The sequence below is a fragment of the Arabidopsis lyrata genome (genome assembly GCF_000004255.2).
Source record: "Arabidopsis lyrata subsp. lyrata unplaced genomic scaffold ARALYscaffold_6, whole genome shotgun sequence".
NCBI lineage: Eukaryota > Viridiplantae > Streptophyta > Magnoliopsida > Brassicales > Brassicaceae > Arabidopsis > Arabidopsis lyrata.
In genome coordinates, this window is record NW_003302550.1 from 4485794 (window position 1) to 4501238 (window position 15445).

The 15445-nt window shown below is 36.0% G+C and overlaps 4 protein-coding genes and 1 non-coding gene across 5 annotated transcripts; 3 read left to right on the plus strand and 2 right to left on the minus strand.

Annotated features, from left to right (window-relative positions):
* Nucleotides 1–91: 91 nt before the first annotated feature.
* On the minus strand, nt 92–4827 carry LOC9309568 (glutamate receptor 2.6). Its single transcript, XM_002873454.2, has 5 exons — nt 4025–4827; nt 1898–3228; nt 1482–1797; nt 958–1364; nt 92–760 (listed from the first exon to the last, which is right to left on the minus strand). The coding sequence occupies exons 1-5, from the start codon at nt 4296–4298 to the stop codon at nt 209–211; spliced, it is 2880 nt and encodes a 959-aa protein (XP_002873500.1). The 5' UTR covers nt 4299–4827; the 3' UTR covers nt 92–208.
* Nucleotides 4828–5789: 962 nt separating this feature from the next.
* Nucleotides 5790–7246, plus strand: LOC9309569. The gene has a single exon (XM_021020865.1). The coding sequence runs from the start codon at nt 6132–6134 to the stop codon at nt 7038–7040; it is 909 nt and encodes a 302-aa protein (XP_020876524.1). The 5' UTR covers nt 5790–6131; the 3' UTR covers nt 7041–7246.
* Nucleotides 7247–7590: 344 nt separating this feature from the next.
* TRNAG-UCC lies at nt 7591–7662 on the minus strand. Its single transcript has one exon. It is a non-coding gene; the product is annotated as a tRNA-Gly (tRNA).
* A 1399-nt stretch (nt 7663–9061) lies between these two features.
* Nucleotides 9062–10643, plus strand: LOC9307535 (probable sugar phosphate/phosphate translocator At5g11230). The gene has a single exon (XM_002871419.2). The coding sequence runs from the start codon at nt 9193–9195 to the stop codon at nt 10243–10245; it is 1053 nt and encodes a 350-aa protein (XP_002871465.1). The 5' UTR covers nt 9062–9192; the 3' UTR covers nt 10246–10643.
* Nucleotides 10644–11062: 419 nt separating this feature from the next.
* LOC9307536 (WD repeat-containing protein 43) lies at nt 11063–15430 on the plus strand. The gene is made up of 14 exons (XM_002871420.2): nt 11063–11279; nt 11408–11503; nt 11814–11957; nt 12061–12176; nt 12379–12533; nt 12695–12783; nt 12898–13435; nt 13819–13953; nt 14090–14226; nt 14351–14430; nt 14624–14735; nt 14819–14893; nt 14981–15134; nt 15219–15430. Exons 2-14 carry the CDS (start codon nt 11414–11416, stop codon nt 15239–15241), a joined length of 1848 nt encoding a protein of 615 aa, XP_002871466.1. The 5' UTR covers nt 11063–11279; nt 11408–11413; the 3' UTR covers nt 15242–15430.
* The last annotated feature ends 15 nt before the right edge of the window (nt 15431–15445 follow it).

A 15445-nucleotide genomic window follows, 5' to 3' on the forward strand; every position in this document is an offset into this window, starting at 1 on the left:
ATTTGTCTATTGATTTTTGAGACCCTTGATTTTTCCAGAATCAGTTTCTGTTGCCTTTGTATGTTCGGAAACATTTTTTTTATTATTTTGACTTCCACGGAAGAAAAACCAAAAAAAAAATAACAAGAATTTTCCGTTTTCTTACAAATAACAAATAAATTTCGTTTAAAATATTAGGGTCATTCAAAAAGACTAGAATTCAGAGCCTCTATGCGGACTTAATCCTCGAGAATAATGGCACAGCTCTTCGGATGGGTATAGTCTTTGAGGTGATCAGATTTCGACGGTGAATCAAAGTTGGGTCGACTTCCACAATAATGTCTACTTCATTTCTATCTCCAACATTAACTTCATCATTCAGAAGCTGATCTTGAGCGTCTGGTGCATCGGCTTCATGTAATGCAGGACCAGGTGGCTCATGGACTTGATCATCATTTGGCGGACTAGCTGCTGGAGCTCTCATGTTATCATCTCTTGGCGGACTAGGTGGAGCGTTGGTTTCGCCGCCTTCTATTTCTTGGTATCTTCTATAAACCAACATGGCTAAGAGTAGAAGCATAGAAACAACAAAGACGATCGTAAATAGAGCTTCAAAGCTGTGGTGATCGAGCCGGATTGGAGAATCCGATGTGGTTGAGTCTAGACAATGTTTTTCTCCAAGGAGCCACTTATTCTCTATAGCTTTCATGGTCTCTCCCTCTGTTATATTCAAGATCTGTCTTGAAATATCTGGCACCAAAGGAGATCCCAATGGAAAGGCCTACAAAAAAAATATAAAGATTCAAAAACACTTTCAAAATCCTAATTAAGAACAACCTATCGTTTGAACTTTGAAGTTTGAGCAGTGGCACGCAATTAGACTGTTTTCGTAATGCTATAGACCAACCAAAACTTTTGATTCCATGTATCCTCTGCCACCATTCAAAGCCTAGATAAAAAGTAACGAGGTTTACTTACAAAGCCAAAGCCATCAGCCTTAAAGGTAGGCTCGATAATGGAATATTTTGAGCAATATTTAGCCATGAAAAGCTTGACATAAGGGACTTCATCGAATGCAGCATCAATACCACCATTGCTGCTCTTTTTAAGAAAAAGTTCATGCATTTCCTGAGGAGTATCATAAGTCTTTAACCTCGATTCTTTGTAACCCATTTGTTTCAGCCTTTCGAATGTAAACGAACCACTTTGGTATCCGATGTTAACTCCGCTCTTCCTCAGATCGTCCATGTGTCTCACTGTTGGTCTAAGTTCTTGAACCGTCAGCATCGATGTCAATGTTGCTGTGTAGCTCTGAGTAAGAATAAGCAACACAAAGCACCAAACCACCACAAGAACTCTTGTGAAAATGCTCTCTGATGGCCTCACTATATAAAAACAAAGTGGTTTTATCAGATTCCTTTTTCAAAGATTTTCAAGTAATTGGAATGATTAGAAGCTGAAGTTGTGTATGACAAAAAAAAAAACACAAAAAAAATACTCACTGTGTGCGAAAAAGAGAGTCGAAAATGAGAAGTAGAACACATTAGATATTTTATTAATAATGCTCTGTCCCCTGAACTCCTCATTTGCTTGGTACTCAAAAATCCAAACCATGATTCCAATGTAGAGAAAAGAAGCAGCAGTGAGGACCCATAGCTCCCATGTTAAAGGCTTTAAGAAAACCCATTTTCCTTTTTCCCTCTCATCCTTGACCGGCACAACCACTACAATACCCGTCTCCGAGTATGGCAATGCAAAATCGACGTATGAAGACCGATTAGCTAAGATTGTGATATCCCCTACAGCTCCATCAAACTCCTGTAAGAAAAAAAGAAAAACATTTTTTTTTACAATTTTGATAAAAAAAAAAAAGAAAGAAATGGTTTCCTCAAAAGGTTTAGGGTTCAATGTAACTTACCCCAAGAAACACATGATAAATCATTTCGTCGTAACTTCCACGCGATTTTCCATCAGGAGTTTCAAAGGGGATGTACTCATAGGGGACAGCATATGGCATTTGTCTCATTGCCGTTTCGAAAACATCTATGCAAAACCCGGTGATCGTTGGAGCATTAGTATTTGCATCCTTTTTTACCTCCACAAAATTGTTGAAACCATCCTTCTTTGGAACCGCTATTCGCAGCTTCTTTGCGTTTGTTGGGAATTCCCAACCTTTAGGCACAAAAATAGTGTCCCCAGGCCATATAATCGGTCTAAGGCGGCGTGAGCTGTGTGATATTTTAATGTCTGTTTGATTAACTCTTAGGCTCTTCACTAGTCCTACTTTTGATATCCAAAATCCAACTGTTCTTTCCCCGCTTTCCTCTATATTGACTATCTTGAAAGTCTTCGCCTCTAGCTTTCCGTTTTTTAGCTGAAATCTCCCGGCAACACCTTTGAAACTGACTGTTGTCAATGCTTGAAGAATTTTGGGACCAGAGAGAGCAACACCGAGATCATCAAGGTCCGTGCCTATATCTTCTCTTGAAGTGTTTGTTTTGGTCTTATTGAAACTCATGTGTACATTACTGATTTCCTCAATTGACATTGCAAGTGCTGTGGCCGCATCATAAGCCCAACATTCAAAATTGTTTATCTCTTCTCCTCCGAATCTTTTTCGCCAACGAGTTTCAAGATACATTAGCTCTTTTGATCTTGAGAAATATGTCTTGACGCCCAAGACACCATGCATATTCTCCAAGCTTGATTCCCCCTTTAGACTCAGTTGATCAGCTATACCATTTGTGACAATCCATACATATCCTTTATTCATCATACCAATCTCTTTTGCTATCGAGAAAAGCCTCGATCCAAGATCAGGCAACATGTGCACGACAAAAACCCTAGTGGGCATGGTCATTAGTTTGTAAAGCTCTTTCTTGATTTGATCATCAGAGGAATGTGCTGATATGGAACTTCGGTATCGGATACGAACGTTGATCTCTTGAAAAGCATCAACTAAGTAAGGAAGAATACCTTCTCCGAACTCATTGTCCACATAAATAGGCACAACTTCTCTCCATCTAAACGACTCTATGATGGCGCTAATGGCTTGGACTTGAGACGAATCGTCGTGTGTGGCTCTGATGAAATATGGACTACGGAGAGAATCAAGAACAGGGCTTGTCGCAGAGAATGAAATTATGGGAACTTGAGATTGATTTCCGAGGTTGATTAAAAATGGAGCTTGCATTGAATTCCCTGGTCCAATAATGGCCACCACTTCCCTCTTCTTTATCAAGTATAAAGCTGCAAAGTTTAAGTTAATATTTCCTATTTGAGAAGTCGTTTCTCAAAATGTGCTTAGAAATAACTAAAACATAAGTACATAACTTTAATAAAATATGATGTAGAGAGGACTTGAGATTCGATCGGGGATCAATTCAAATTGCCTTCCATACATGATATACAAATCTATCATGATCTTCAAACGCTATTATTTTCCTACTATAATAATTTAGAGTTCTAGTTTATTGTTATATATATATATATATATATACTATTTTAATTATATATATATATATATATATATATATATATATATCTTTCATTGAATTTCATGAAAAATATATAGGTTTTCTTTATGTTTCAATTATTGCTGATTTTGGAGCGATATTCTCTTTCAAATTAGTCGGACTCATCATTTGCCAATTTAGACAACCAGCCATTTCTTAAGACAAGGATCTTTAGATCTATATATCACGACTTAGACATCGTTGACAATTATAGAAAGAACTAGTCCTTCGTTAATCATTGGGATTATATTGTTCATGTTACTATATGTAGGACTTTGATTTCAACCTGCTGCGACCTCCCCCTAATAATTCTTATGAGAATTAATTGTAGCAATATAAAAATATAAATGTAATATATAAAAACGAATAAAAAGAGAATATTATCTGCAATGATTGTAATAATATGTAATGTAAAAATAAAAACTTATAGAAGAACATAATTTTTATGTTTTGTAAGATAGTGCGTAAATCTATATATAATTTCATACATGATTGATGAATGTTCACAAGCTAAAGATAGAGACGAGTACCTGAAGCTGCAGCACCAATAACAGTTCGTTTGGAATCTCGGATGTTGAGGACAATCCTTGTCTTGAAGCCATTATGAGTGCTATAGAATTCCGAGAGAGACATGTTGATAGCTCGTAAGCTCAAATCTGCTAATGTCACATTAGTATCAAGAACAATTCCCACTTTAACTTGTAAAACTTCCTTTTGAGATTTCCCGAGTAATACTAAGAAGGTGAGAAAAAATACATGCCATAAAGGAAGAGAACGAGATAAAAGATGATGGAATAACGACATAACTAAGATTGCATAATTACAAAAGGAGAGACGAGACAAATAAATAGATAGTTTTGAAGAGACTAATTCCGCTTATTAATTAATTAACTGTTGGAATTTGCAAGTAGACACATACTTTATACTTTGAGATAATTGTTAATACAAAAGATGACGTAGAGAGGACTTGTTTTGGGTCATTTTGGATAATTAACGCGTTACTCAAATGAGGCAAAGAAGTGGTCTTCTAAAAACATACAATATTGTTATTAAGGTGATACAAATATAGAATGGATAATCATTTGTGATTTGTTAGTTGATAAAGCTTAAAGAGTACATAAAAGCTGCAATAATTAAGATTGGTTTGACTTGGTTTGTTGAGTGAATGTACTAAAATATTGATAAGATTCTTGAAAGGAAAAAGACTAAATATCACTAAGTGACTAGCTGTTTGACGAAAAAAATAAAGACTAACCCCACTAACAAATCATATTGGAAAATGTTATCACTAAAAAAGTCTAAAATATCTCACAAGCCTTTGGACCTAGCAGGTAAAGAAAGCCCATACTGCCTTTATATTAGTAGGCCTCTTTATGTTTGTTATGTTGCTTTTGGAAAAACGGTCAAAATTAACCCAACTTATTTTCGTGTGGCGTTTTTATACCCGAACTCTAATGTATGATCGTTTTCTATCCGAACTGATCAAATATTCAAATTTGCAACTTGAACTTATCAGCATTAGTGAAAACCAACATTGACTTTGCCGGTGTTAGTCAACCATTAATTTATGATGACTAAGCATACATTGTTGCGATGATGTGGCATTATGCGGGCTGACGTGACAAGCGATTCCAAATAAAAATGAAATCAAATAATTTACATAAAAAAAACCTTTTGTTAATATGTAGAATAGTCTTTCTAGTTTTCTTAAGAAATTACTGTGAAAAATTCTTTTAGGCAATGCATTAAAAAAAAATTATTAGGAAAATATGTATTGACTTAAGAACTTTTAAATTGTTGGAAATTTTAACCACTTTTTACCAATTTGAATAACATAAATGGTAATGACTTATCTTTAAAGCAAAAGATAAATCAAATATCATTTACTACCATATTTTTATCCAAATATGGTTAACAAAAAGTTTCAAAAATTATCCAAAAAGATATCTACAAATTTCTGTAACCAATCACAAAAGTAGAAAATAAATGAAAAGATTGATTAAATATCCTCCAATTAGATAAAAAGAAAAGACAATAGGATAAAAAAGAAATGACACCATAAAATAGGTTTAAAATAGTAAACAATAAATATAATTTCTGATATGTCTAAATGTAAAGACATTACATACAGTACATAGAGAGGTGACAATTTCTCATTGACCTGACCACCATAATTAAGAAAAAACTTTGGTGTCTAATTATGGTTAGACTCATTTAGTAAAAATGATTTTTTAAAAACGTTACCAATAAACTAATTTTTCTTTTACTTTTTATAGTCATTAGAATTCAATGTCAATAGTCAACTAAACTCCAAGAGAATTTTGTCAGTAGGTATAAAATTTACTTGTAACAGAACAAACTTAGAAAAAAGTTCATTTCTTAACTTTTTCTTTTGTAACTGTTACTTTGAAACTACCAATAACATTTAGTTTGTGGCTGGATACGAAAATTAACTCTTTACATTCATTATCTTAAATAACCTTCTAAATCATGTGACCCTCATATGTGTATAAAACAAACCAATTAGAGAGTGACAATGGTATATCCAAGCAATCTACATATCCATTTTTCACATTTTCCATACTTTTCGCAACCGAGTTTTTCTTTCCAATAGTCTCTTCACATCCGAGATCGATCATGTCACCACCCTCCATAGAACAACTACACACTTTCCATGCTAAAGACAGAAAAATATTCTCAAGACTTGTCCTAAAATTTTCAAGATCCCCAGCCGAATCACTTCTTATCATGGCGACGTGGTTTTGGCTTGAAGACTTTTTTTCTCAAAACATCTTATCAACCATATTGGCTTTAAGCGATCCAGTCATTGTGGCTTTAGCTAACGAGGCGGTCTTGTGCTTCCAATGCCTTGATTCTGGTGAGAAGCCAAATGGCTTCAATCATATCCCTCTCACCGCAGAACTCTTGGCAAAAGACATATCTCTTCAAATATTCTACAAACACCGATACAGTGCTATCGCAGGAATCAAAAACTTTTTAACCACTGTTTGTTCAAGAATTTTTTCTGACATACTTCAACAAGCTCTTCCATCTTCTTCATCATATACTTTTGTCACTAGATTCCGCCATCCTCTAATCATCCCCGGTTTTCCCCATCCGACGTTTGGAAGCATCAATGTTATGCCCGATGTCGTTGTTGGGGATAATATCTACAACAACAACATAGTTCTTTGTTCTCATGGTCTATGGGGTTGGAACGCTAACTGCATCGCGTCTGATATCGAAAGGACTATGTTTTTAACATTTTCTCGTGGGTTTCCTGTTTCGCAAGCGGAGGTGAAAAGTTTTTTCACCAAAAAATATGGAGAAAATTGTGTTGAAGGCGTTTACATGCACGAGGACAACGGCAACTCCCCCAACGCAAATGTAAATAGCAATGGCCAACAACAATCACTATTTGCAAAGCTGGTCTTAGATTCAATTGCTACTGTGGATCGTATACTCGACGGCGAGAAGATAAAAAAGTTTAAGACTAATGGAAAACATATTTGGGCTCGTAAGTATAGCATGAGTAGAGATGGTTAAATTAAGACAAATGAAATTTAGTTTTTTTGTTTTGTTATTCTCTGATAACAAAGTTTTATTATGTCTTATGTTGAAATTCAATAACTAGAAAACATATGTAACACCCCAAAGAAGATTTGGGCTTCTTCATTTTTGAAGGCAATATGTTTTCACATAATTAAATTTGATGTTACATGTCACTCTAAATATCCAATAGACTTTCACAATATTTTTATGCATGCCCACTCTTTTTGGTTTTCTCAAAAATGTTCAAAATACTTAGATAGCTTTTGAGTAGATGGGTAACCATAGTTTCAATGAAATTTTACTGATTTGAAGGGACAATATCATGGTAACCAAATTTTAGATACTTCATCAATTTTTTTTTTTTTTTTTTTTTTTTTTTTGTTAATACTTCATCAAATTACTTGCGAAGTAGTAATCGTTGGTTCAAATAATTAATAGAGATTTCACTGAATTATATTTATGTTTACGGATTTAACTATTTAAGCATGTGGAAGCCAAAGCGGGGCAGGCAAACATTATGAAAAAAACATAAAACAAAAATAAATGCGTCTGCCGGGAGTCGAACCCGGGTCTATTGCTTGGAAGGCAATTATCCTAACCGTTGGACTACAGACGCTTGTAGACTTTTAGACACACTTTTAAGACATGACTGGTAAACTAAGAAATCACAAACGCATTTTCCTATGTCATAGGAAGAGTAGACAAAAAAACTAATCCAAACAATCTCTAAATAAGATAAGGTGCCTATCTTTTGTTAATGTTCTGAACACTCTTATAAATTGAGGGACTAATCATTAAATTAAGAATAACTGGATAAAATTTGTTAGTCAACAAAATGAAGTCTAATAACATCAAATCATGCAATTTGTTAGGTAACGACTAACGACTTGCACATCTCCTATATTAGTAGTTCGGAAGTGGTCCAAACGAAAGGGATTTATGAACTATAATATAATATGGTATTATTATCACATCATTATATTGAGAATATAATATAATTAATTTACCAAAAAACCTGAATAACGCATTGACTAACTAGTATCCAAAACGGAGAAGGTCATCTCTATTTTGTCTATCAATACCATTGATGTTTCACAAACCCTGAAGTAATCATCGACCAAATCATTTTTATTGCGCTAAGATGATGGAGATGGAAATGGTGATTGGTGAGAATGGTGCGGTTAAAAACAGAAGATAATGGATCATTGTGGTTAGTAATAATTTAACATCACTTAGAGTAAGTGGCTTTATTCAACTCGATATAATTCTTTGAATTCTTCAACTCGATATATATTCTTCAACACACTGTCACTCCCTAATTTAGAACATTCACCAAATTAATAGTACAACAATTACAAGTAGAGTGTCTTGATTTTATTTTCCATTTTTATATCAATGGATGTTAATAAAGGACAAAATAAAAAACAAACAAATATTTGATTATTTTCCCCTAGCGGGAAAAACACGTCCAAGCGACAAAAGCATTGAATCACAATTCACACGAAACGCGCATCACAAGCCGCGTGACTTTGGTGAGACGCATGGATCTCACACCTGAACGGTGGACGATCGACGCGCGTTGTCCTAACACCATCTATTCTTCCTCCAGACGTCTTGAAAACGCTATTGGGCTTTTGGTTGCGATCAGTGGGCCCATTTACATTACTAAAGCACCAAAATTCTTTATAAGGAAATAAATCTTGGGATGATGACAAATTGACAATTGTTCATGAAATGTTTATTTATAAAATCTTGGCTCATTGAACCAAAAATCTATCACGGATTTTGTTATTTTGTAAAAGATAATGAAAATTAAAAAAAAAAACAAATTTATTCATATTGGATTTTATGACTAGAAGATATACATAAACTAATAAATCTTTTGGTTGTTAACTCAATAAATTTCGTGGCTATCGTTTCTATTTATTTTATTTTCCATTCACATTATTATCGTTTATTATCTATAAAAAAAAAAAATCTTTCAAACGTATAAATAAATCGTGAAACAAAACAAGGAAGAGCACAACTAAATCACTTGGTTGTGAAGACTTTTTTATTCAGGATCTCACCAAACAAACGTCTCAGCCGCCGTCTCCGCCGCTTGACCACCGTACAGAGTAGCAAATCTCAACACCAATCCGTCGCAATGGGGAAAGGCGGCGCACTAAGCGAAAGCGTGATAAAGAACATCGTTCTCTCATACAGCTACGTCGCCATATGGATCTTCTTAAGCTTCACGGTAATCGTCTACAACAAATACATCCTCGACAAGAAGATGTACAATTGGGCATTCCCGATCTCACTCACCATGATCCACATGTCCTTTTGCTCAACCCTAGCTTTTCTCATCATCAAGGTTTTCAAATTCGTCGAGCCTGTTAAAATGACTCGCGAGACTTACCTGAGATCCGTCGTCCCGATCGGTGCTTTGTACGCTCTATCACTCTGGTTATCGAATTCTGCTTACATTTACCTATCAGTCTCCTTCATCCAGATGCTTAAAGCTCTGATGCCTGTCGCTGTTTACTCGATCGGTGTTCTGTTCAAGAAGGAAGGTTTCAAATCTGATACTATGATGAATATGCTCTCGATTTCGTTTGGTGTTGCGATTGCTGCTTATGGAGAAGCTAGGTTTGATGTTTGGGGTGTGATTCTTCAGCTTGGTGCTGTTGCTTTTGAAGCCACTCGTTTGGTTTTGATTCAGATCTTACTTGGGGATAAAGGGATCAAGCTTAATCCCATTACTTCGCTATATTACGTTGCTCCTTGTTGCTTAGCTTTCTTGTTTATTCCATGGATCTACGTTGAGTTTCCGGTTCTTAGAGATACGTCTAGCTTTCACTTGGATTATGCGATTTTCGGGGCGAATTCGTTCTGTGCGTTTGCGTTGAATCTTGCTGTGTTCCTTTTGGTTGGGAAAACCTCTGCTTTGACTATGAATGTTGCTGGTGTGGTTAAGGATTGGCTCTTGATTGCTTTCTCTTGGTCTGTGATTAAGGATACTGTGACTCCTATCAACCTTTTCGGGTACGGGATTGCGTTTTTGGGAGTTGCGTATTACAACCACGCGAAGTTACAGGCCTTGAAGGCTAAAGAGGAGGAGAAGAAGAAGGTTCAGCAAGCTGATGAGGAGAGTGGTCGGTTGCTTGAAGAGAGGGAAGGTGATGGTGAAGGTAAGAAGAATGAGTCTGGTAATTAAATGAAGAGTTCTTGATTCGAGAACAAGAAAATGGAATTTAGCAACATATAGAGAATTGGTGGAATAAGAGCATGGAAGATGATTATGATTTGGATAAATCAGGGATGGTAGGGTTCTTATGGAATCTGAGGTTGCTTTTGATCCATTGATTAGCTCATAGGTAGTGAAAGTCAGAATCTCTTATTGCTTTCGTCTTGTTTTTTTTCGAGCTTTCTTTCTCCTTCTCGTATTGTTTTCTTCTTGTTATTTATGGTTACAATGGTGTTACGAAACCTCTGTTTATGGATTTTCCTATTTCTTATTTAACCATACTCGTGGATGGTAAGATTTGTTACAAAAATGGCAGCCAGCTTTGTGTTTGACTGTCTAATGATGTTATCATAAAACAATTATGATTATGTTAGTTACCATCCTAAATCTCCATTGATGAACATTTGATAATGCCAAGTTCATCCTCTTTAGTACCAAATTTATAGGGTGGTTCTCACACATTGTTCCTATGTGTCTTTCAGAGTCTGCGCGTTATTTTCAAACATGTTACAATTTCGTTCTTTCAAAAAATAAACCAAACTAGCGAGAGCATCTCATCAACTACAAACTCCTAATTCCTTTTGCTCTTCAGAAAAAAATAGTCAAAACTACCAAAAAGGGAAGTGACGGAGGGCATTATAAGGTGGGCTTTATTTAATGAGTAAGCCCAATAACTATTCGGCAATATTGATGCCAAAGGTTTTATAAGGCCCGTTTCCCTTTTTATTTCCGACATTTGGCGCATTTTTTTCTTTTAATCCTTAAAAATTCGGTTGTTAATTCATTAAACCCGTAATAATTTAATTTGTCACATCCAACCCTTTCGCCGTTACGAAACCTCAGACAAGAGAAAAACCTCTCAAAAACCCTAATTTGCGTTCTTCTCTTCTTAGCGACCCCTCACTCTCTGTCGCTCTTCTCTTCCGCCACCGTCTTCTGATTCACCTCCTGTGCCAGCTGAAGAAAGTTGTACTTTGACACCCGCTTCTCCTTCGATTGGTCTGGTAAGTCGCAGCATTTCTTCATCGGAAATTTTCATGTTTTCCATGAGCTAGAAGACACTTACGCCCATTGAAGCTCGGGTTTTGTTGTGGGGAAGGAATTTTGATTGTTTGCTTCAAATAATTTTCAGGGAAAGATGAATTTGGTGAATATTAAAGATGTATTGACTTCTTTCAGTCCTGCACTTGATTATCTCGCTCTTAGCACCGGAGATGGCCGTATCAAGGTATCTTCACTTTTCTTCTTCTATGGTTTCATGTTCAACAATTTATTATATCTCTGTAATCCACTTATCTAGCTACTTATGAAACTGGCTTAATCTGGTATTCTCTACCATCTAGTTGTGAATTTGTGTTAGTTTTATTGGTGGTGGATTGTTATTCATACAATTGTGTACAGGCCTGTTTGATCTTACTTTTGTTGACTGGAATTTGGCTCATATTTTGTTTTTGTCTTGTTCAATTTGTAGTGATTTTCTATTCAAAGGAAAGATCTTTTACTTTTCGATTAATGTATTTTCTTTTGGTGTTGTATAGATTTGGGATACTGTCAAGGGTCAGGTCCAAACAGAGTTTGCTGATATTGCATCTACAGAGGAGACTAACATATATACTAAAGTTGGGAAAGGTCATCTCTCGGTCGATTATACTTGCATGAAATGGTTGTCTCTGGAGAAAAAGGTATAGAGGCTTAGTTTTATTTTTATTCTAGCCTTGCGGTGTAGATTTAGTTTGTTAAACATTGTTTTTGCTTATAAATAAGATTTATACTTTTTATCTGCAGAAGAAGAGGAAACTTGGAACTTCCGTATTGGTATTAGGAACTGGTGGCGGAGATGTGTTAGCACTTGATGTGGCTTCTGGTCAGCTGAAATGGAGGATAAGTGATTGTCATCCCGGGTGAGTAACTAACTCTCACTGACTTCTTTACCTTTCTTTTATTGGACCATATTTGAAAGCAAACTGATCTATTTGTAAAAATATTGGCATTCTGTTATTTGGTTATGCGCTAGGTAGTTGTTCTCTCTGCAGGTCTTTCTGAAATTTCCTCTCTGAAGCTGGTTTTAGACATATATTAATACATGTTTCCTGTCTTGTGCAGTGGTGTTAATGCTGTTTCATCTTCAGCAAAGGCCTCTTGCATATACAGCGGCGGGGCAGATGGGATGGTTTGTCAGATAGATCCTCACAGTGGGAATCTGATCAGAAAGTTCAAAGCGTCAACAAAAACAGTTTCTTCTTTATGTGTTTCACCAGGTATGTCCTTCCGCTTGATCTAAATAGAAAAAATGGTTTCTTCAAATATGTTTTGAGTAGCCTTAAAAAAGCCACATTAATAGGGGTAAATTTCAGTCAAAATGCTTAAGACTATAACAGATATGTATAACTGCTGATGACGTTTTTCCTCCCAATTGTAGATGGAAAAATATTAGTCACTGCATCTGCTCAGTTGAAGACTTTTAACTGCTCAGATCTCAAGAAGATACAAAAGTTTACTGGACATCCTGTGAGTACCTGTACTATTTGTCGGCATTACATTTTATCTACCAGGTTTTATTGTTAGTATGCTACCTCTTTGTCACACATTAGAAGGTTGTTAACAATTTTTCATGTCGTATAGGGAGGTGTGCGTTGTGTGGCTTTCACCGAGGATGGGAAGTATGTCCTCTCATCTGCAGTCGGTGAAAGATATATTGCAGTTTGGAAAACAAATGGTGCAAAGAAGCAGTCCGCTAGTTGTGTTCTTGCCTTGGAGCACCCTCCCGTCTTCGTGGATAGTTGGGGTGAAACAAATGAAAAAGGGTTATACGTTTTAGCAATTTCAGAAATAGGTGTCTGTTATTTTTGGTATGGATCAAATGTTGAGGAGCTATGCAATGCAACGCCTACAAAAGTCGCATTAGCAACTGCAGATTCTTCCCTCAAACCTCACAAGGGCTCATTGCCTTTAATCTTTGCTGCCAAATTACAAGGCATTTTGAAGCCTGGTTCTGCGCATGCATTTATCGCATCCGGGTTACTTGTGAAACCCTCATTCCAGAAAATGGTGTTGCAGTTTGGCACTGACTTGGTGCTCAATGCCTCTAAGGATGGGATCCTTCTCCCCATCACTCAGTCAGTGTCCAAGTCCAGCAAGGGAAAAGGCGTGCAGAATAAAGGTATCTTCTATGGGCTATACCCTTTACTAAATCATGAAACTTCCTACAAAATAAACAAATTGATTAGGCTGTTTTTGTTTATTTTGTCATTGTATTGCGAAATTCAAAATTGACTAATTTATTCAAAGATTTCCAGCAGTGCCAGCTGTTTAACAATATTCACGCCATGTGAAGTAGACTCATAATTATTTCTTATTAGGTGTAACTGATTTTTGACATTAATGGAACTACAGGATGTATCTTTCGATATGTTGAATCCTGTTGTTTCATCTTCCCAGTATGGACGATCTTTGTCCTCAATACTACCTTGTGAATTGTGCAGTTTTTATTTTTCCCCTTTCCTGTCAATAACAATGACTGACAAAGATTTTATAATTTTATAGTTACAACATTAGACCGTGCTCATGCGGAGGATGCTTTGCTGCCAATCGCAAGAGTTGCTGATCTGCATGAGAAAAAGAGTGTACAACTACACTCATCTGATAAGGATACTGATATGGTTGACCAAAGTCAAGCTGGTGAGTTTTACATCACGGTACTGAAGTCTCACCGTACTGATGCAGATCACTAGATTTTGGCTCTTTGAGTAGATATGCTTCGGTACAAGAACTGCTTTTGGCCTTTTGTTCATTCTTTTCTCTTTCAAAATTTCAGATCATGTAGAAACATTTAGCATGGAGGATAAGTTGAGATCGCTAGGGATACTTGGAGGTACAGATGAACAAAAAAATGTTTCCTATGCTTCAATAATTGATGGAATTGATCTCGAGGCTTATCTACCACCAAAGAAGGTATATTTGTTTTCTGGATGCTCGGTTCTTTGGTGTGTGTTACATCCTACTGATGCATTTCTCTAGAGATTTTTATTTGAATCTACCAATCGTAGTATTCATATAAATTTTTTTGTATCGGCAGTTAAAATCTGCTGTTTCCTCAATGGAACCCTCCTCTGCATTCAAGACTCTAGAAGCTTTGGTTGCTATGTGGCAGACAAGGTTGGTTCTCTGATTTCCTTGTTTTCTGTTCGCAAGTTGTCTCATCTATTCTTATAATTGAAAATAAAGTCAACGCTTAAAACCTCAATGTTCTTCTCTAGACTAGCAATTTTTTGTTTAATCTTCGGCTATGATAAATAACCCAGACCATGTTTGATTCTCTGGTCTTACAAAGTTGCTTATATTTCAATAGGGCATGTGGTGGGAGGCATCTTCTTCCATGGATATACAGCATAATGGTGAATCATAGTCATTACATAATGTCTCAAGAACCAAAAAACCAGCTTCTTAATACATTGGTTAAGGTGAGAGATAAGCGTATAGCAAAATGATTTTGTTAGTTCTGTAATATTTTCTTGGTTTAATATGTTATATACTGTTCGTCCAGATTACCAAGTCCCGAGGAACGGCTCTTCAACAGTTACTACAGTTATCTGGGCGCTTACAACTTGTTACAGCCCAGGTAATATCCATCACCTTCTAATCAATTCTCAAGGCGGATGCAAGCATATTGCTGTCTAGTTTTTAATAAACCCTTCGTTTATGGCAGATCAATAAAGCTGCAGTAAATCAAACTCAAACAGTAGCTCATGATCAAGAGATTGATGAAAGTGAGGATGAGGAAGAAGATGTAGAAGAGCATTTCTATGGTGAGAACAATGATATTGAATCCGATTTAAGCAGCGACGATGGAAAGGATAAAGGTAAACGATTTTAGATTCGTTTCTTGCATATTGGTTTGTGGAGTAAATGTTATATCTAAATCTTCCCTACTGTCTTTCTTTCAGATGATTCCTTGATGGAGATGTAAGCTAATGAGCGAAGCATAGAGAAAGGAGCTTTGCCTCTTCTTCTTGCATTTTTGTCTCTTTCAGTGTTGTTTCCTTGTTAACTTGTATTAGAATTTGTATTATTGAGCCTAAGCGAGAACTTTTTAACTCATTTTCTTGTCTTCGACGCGTTGCACAAAACTATATTTACATTTTTTAAAACTGAACAAGACTAGAACGAAACA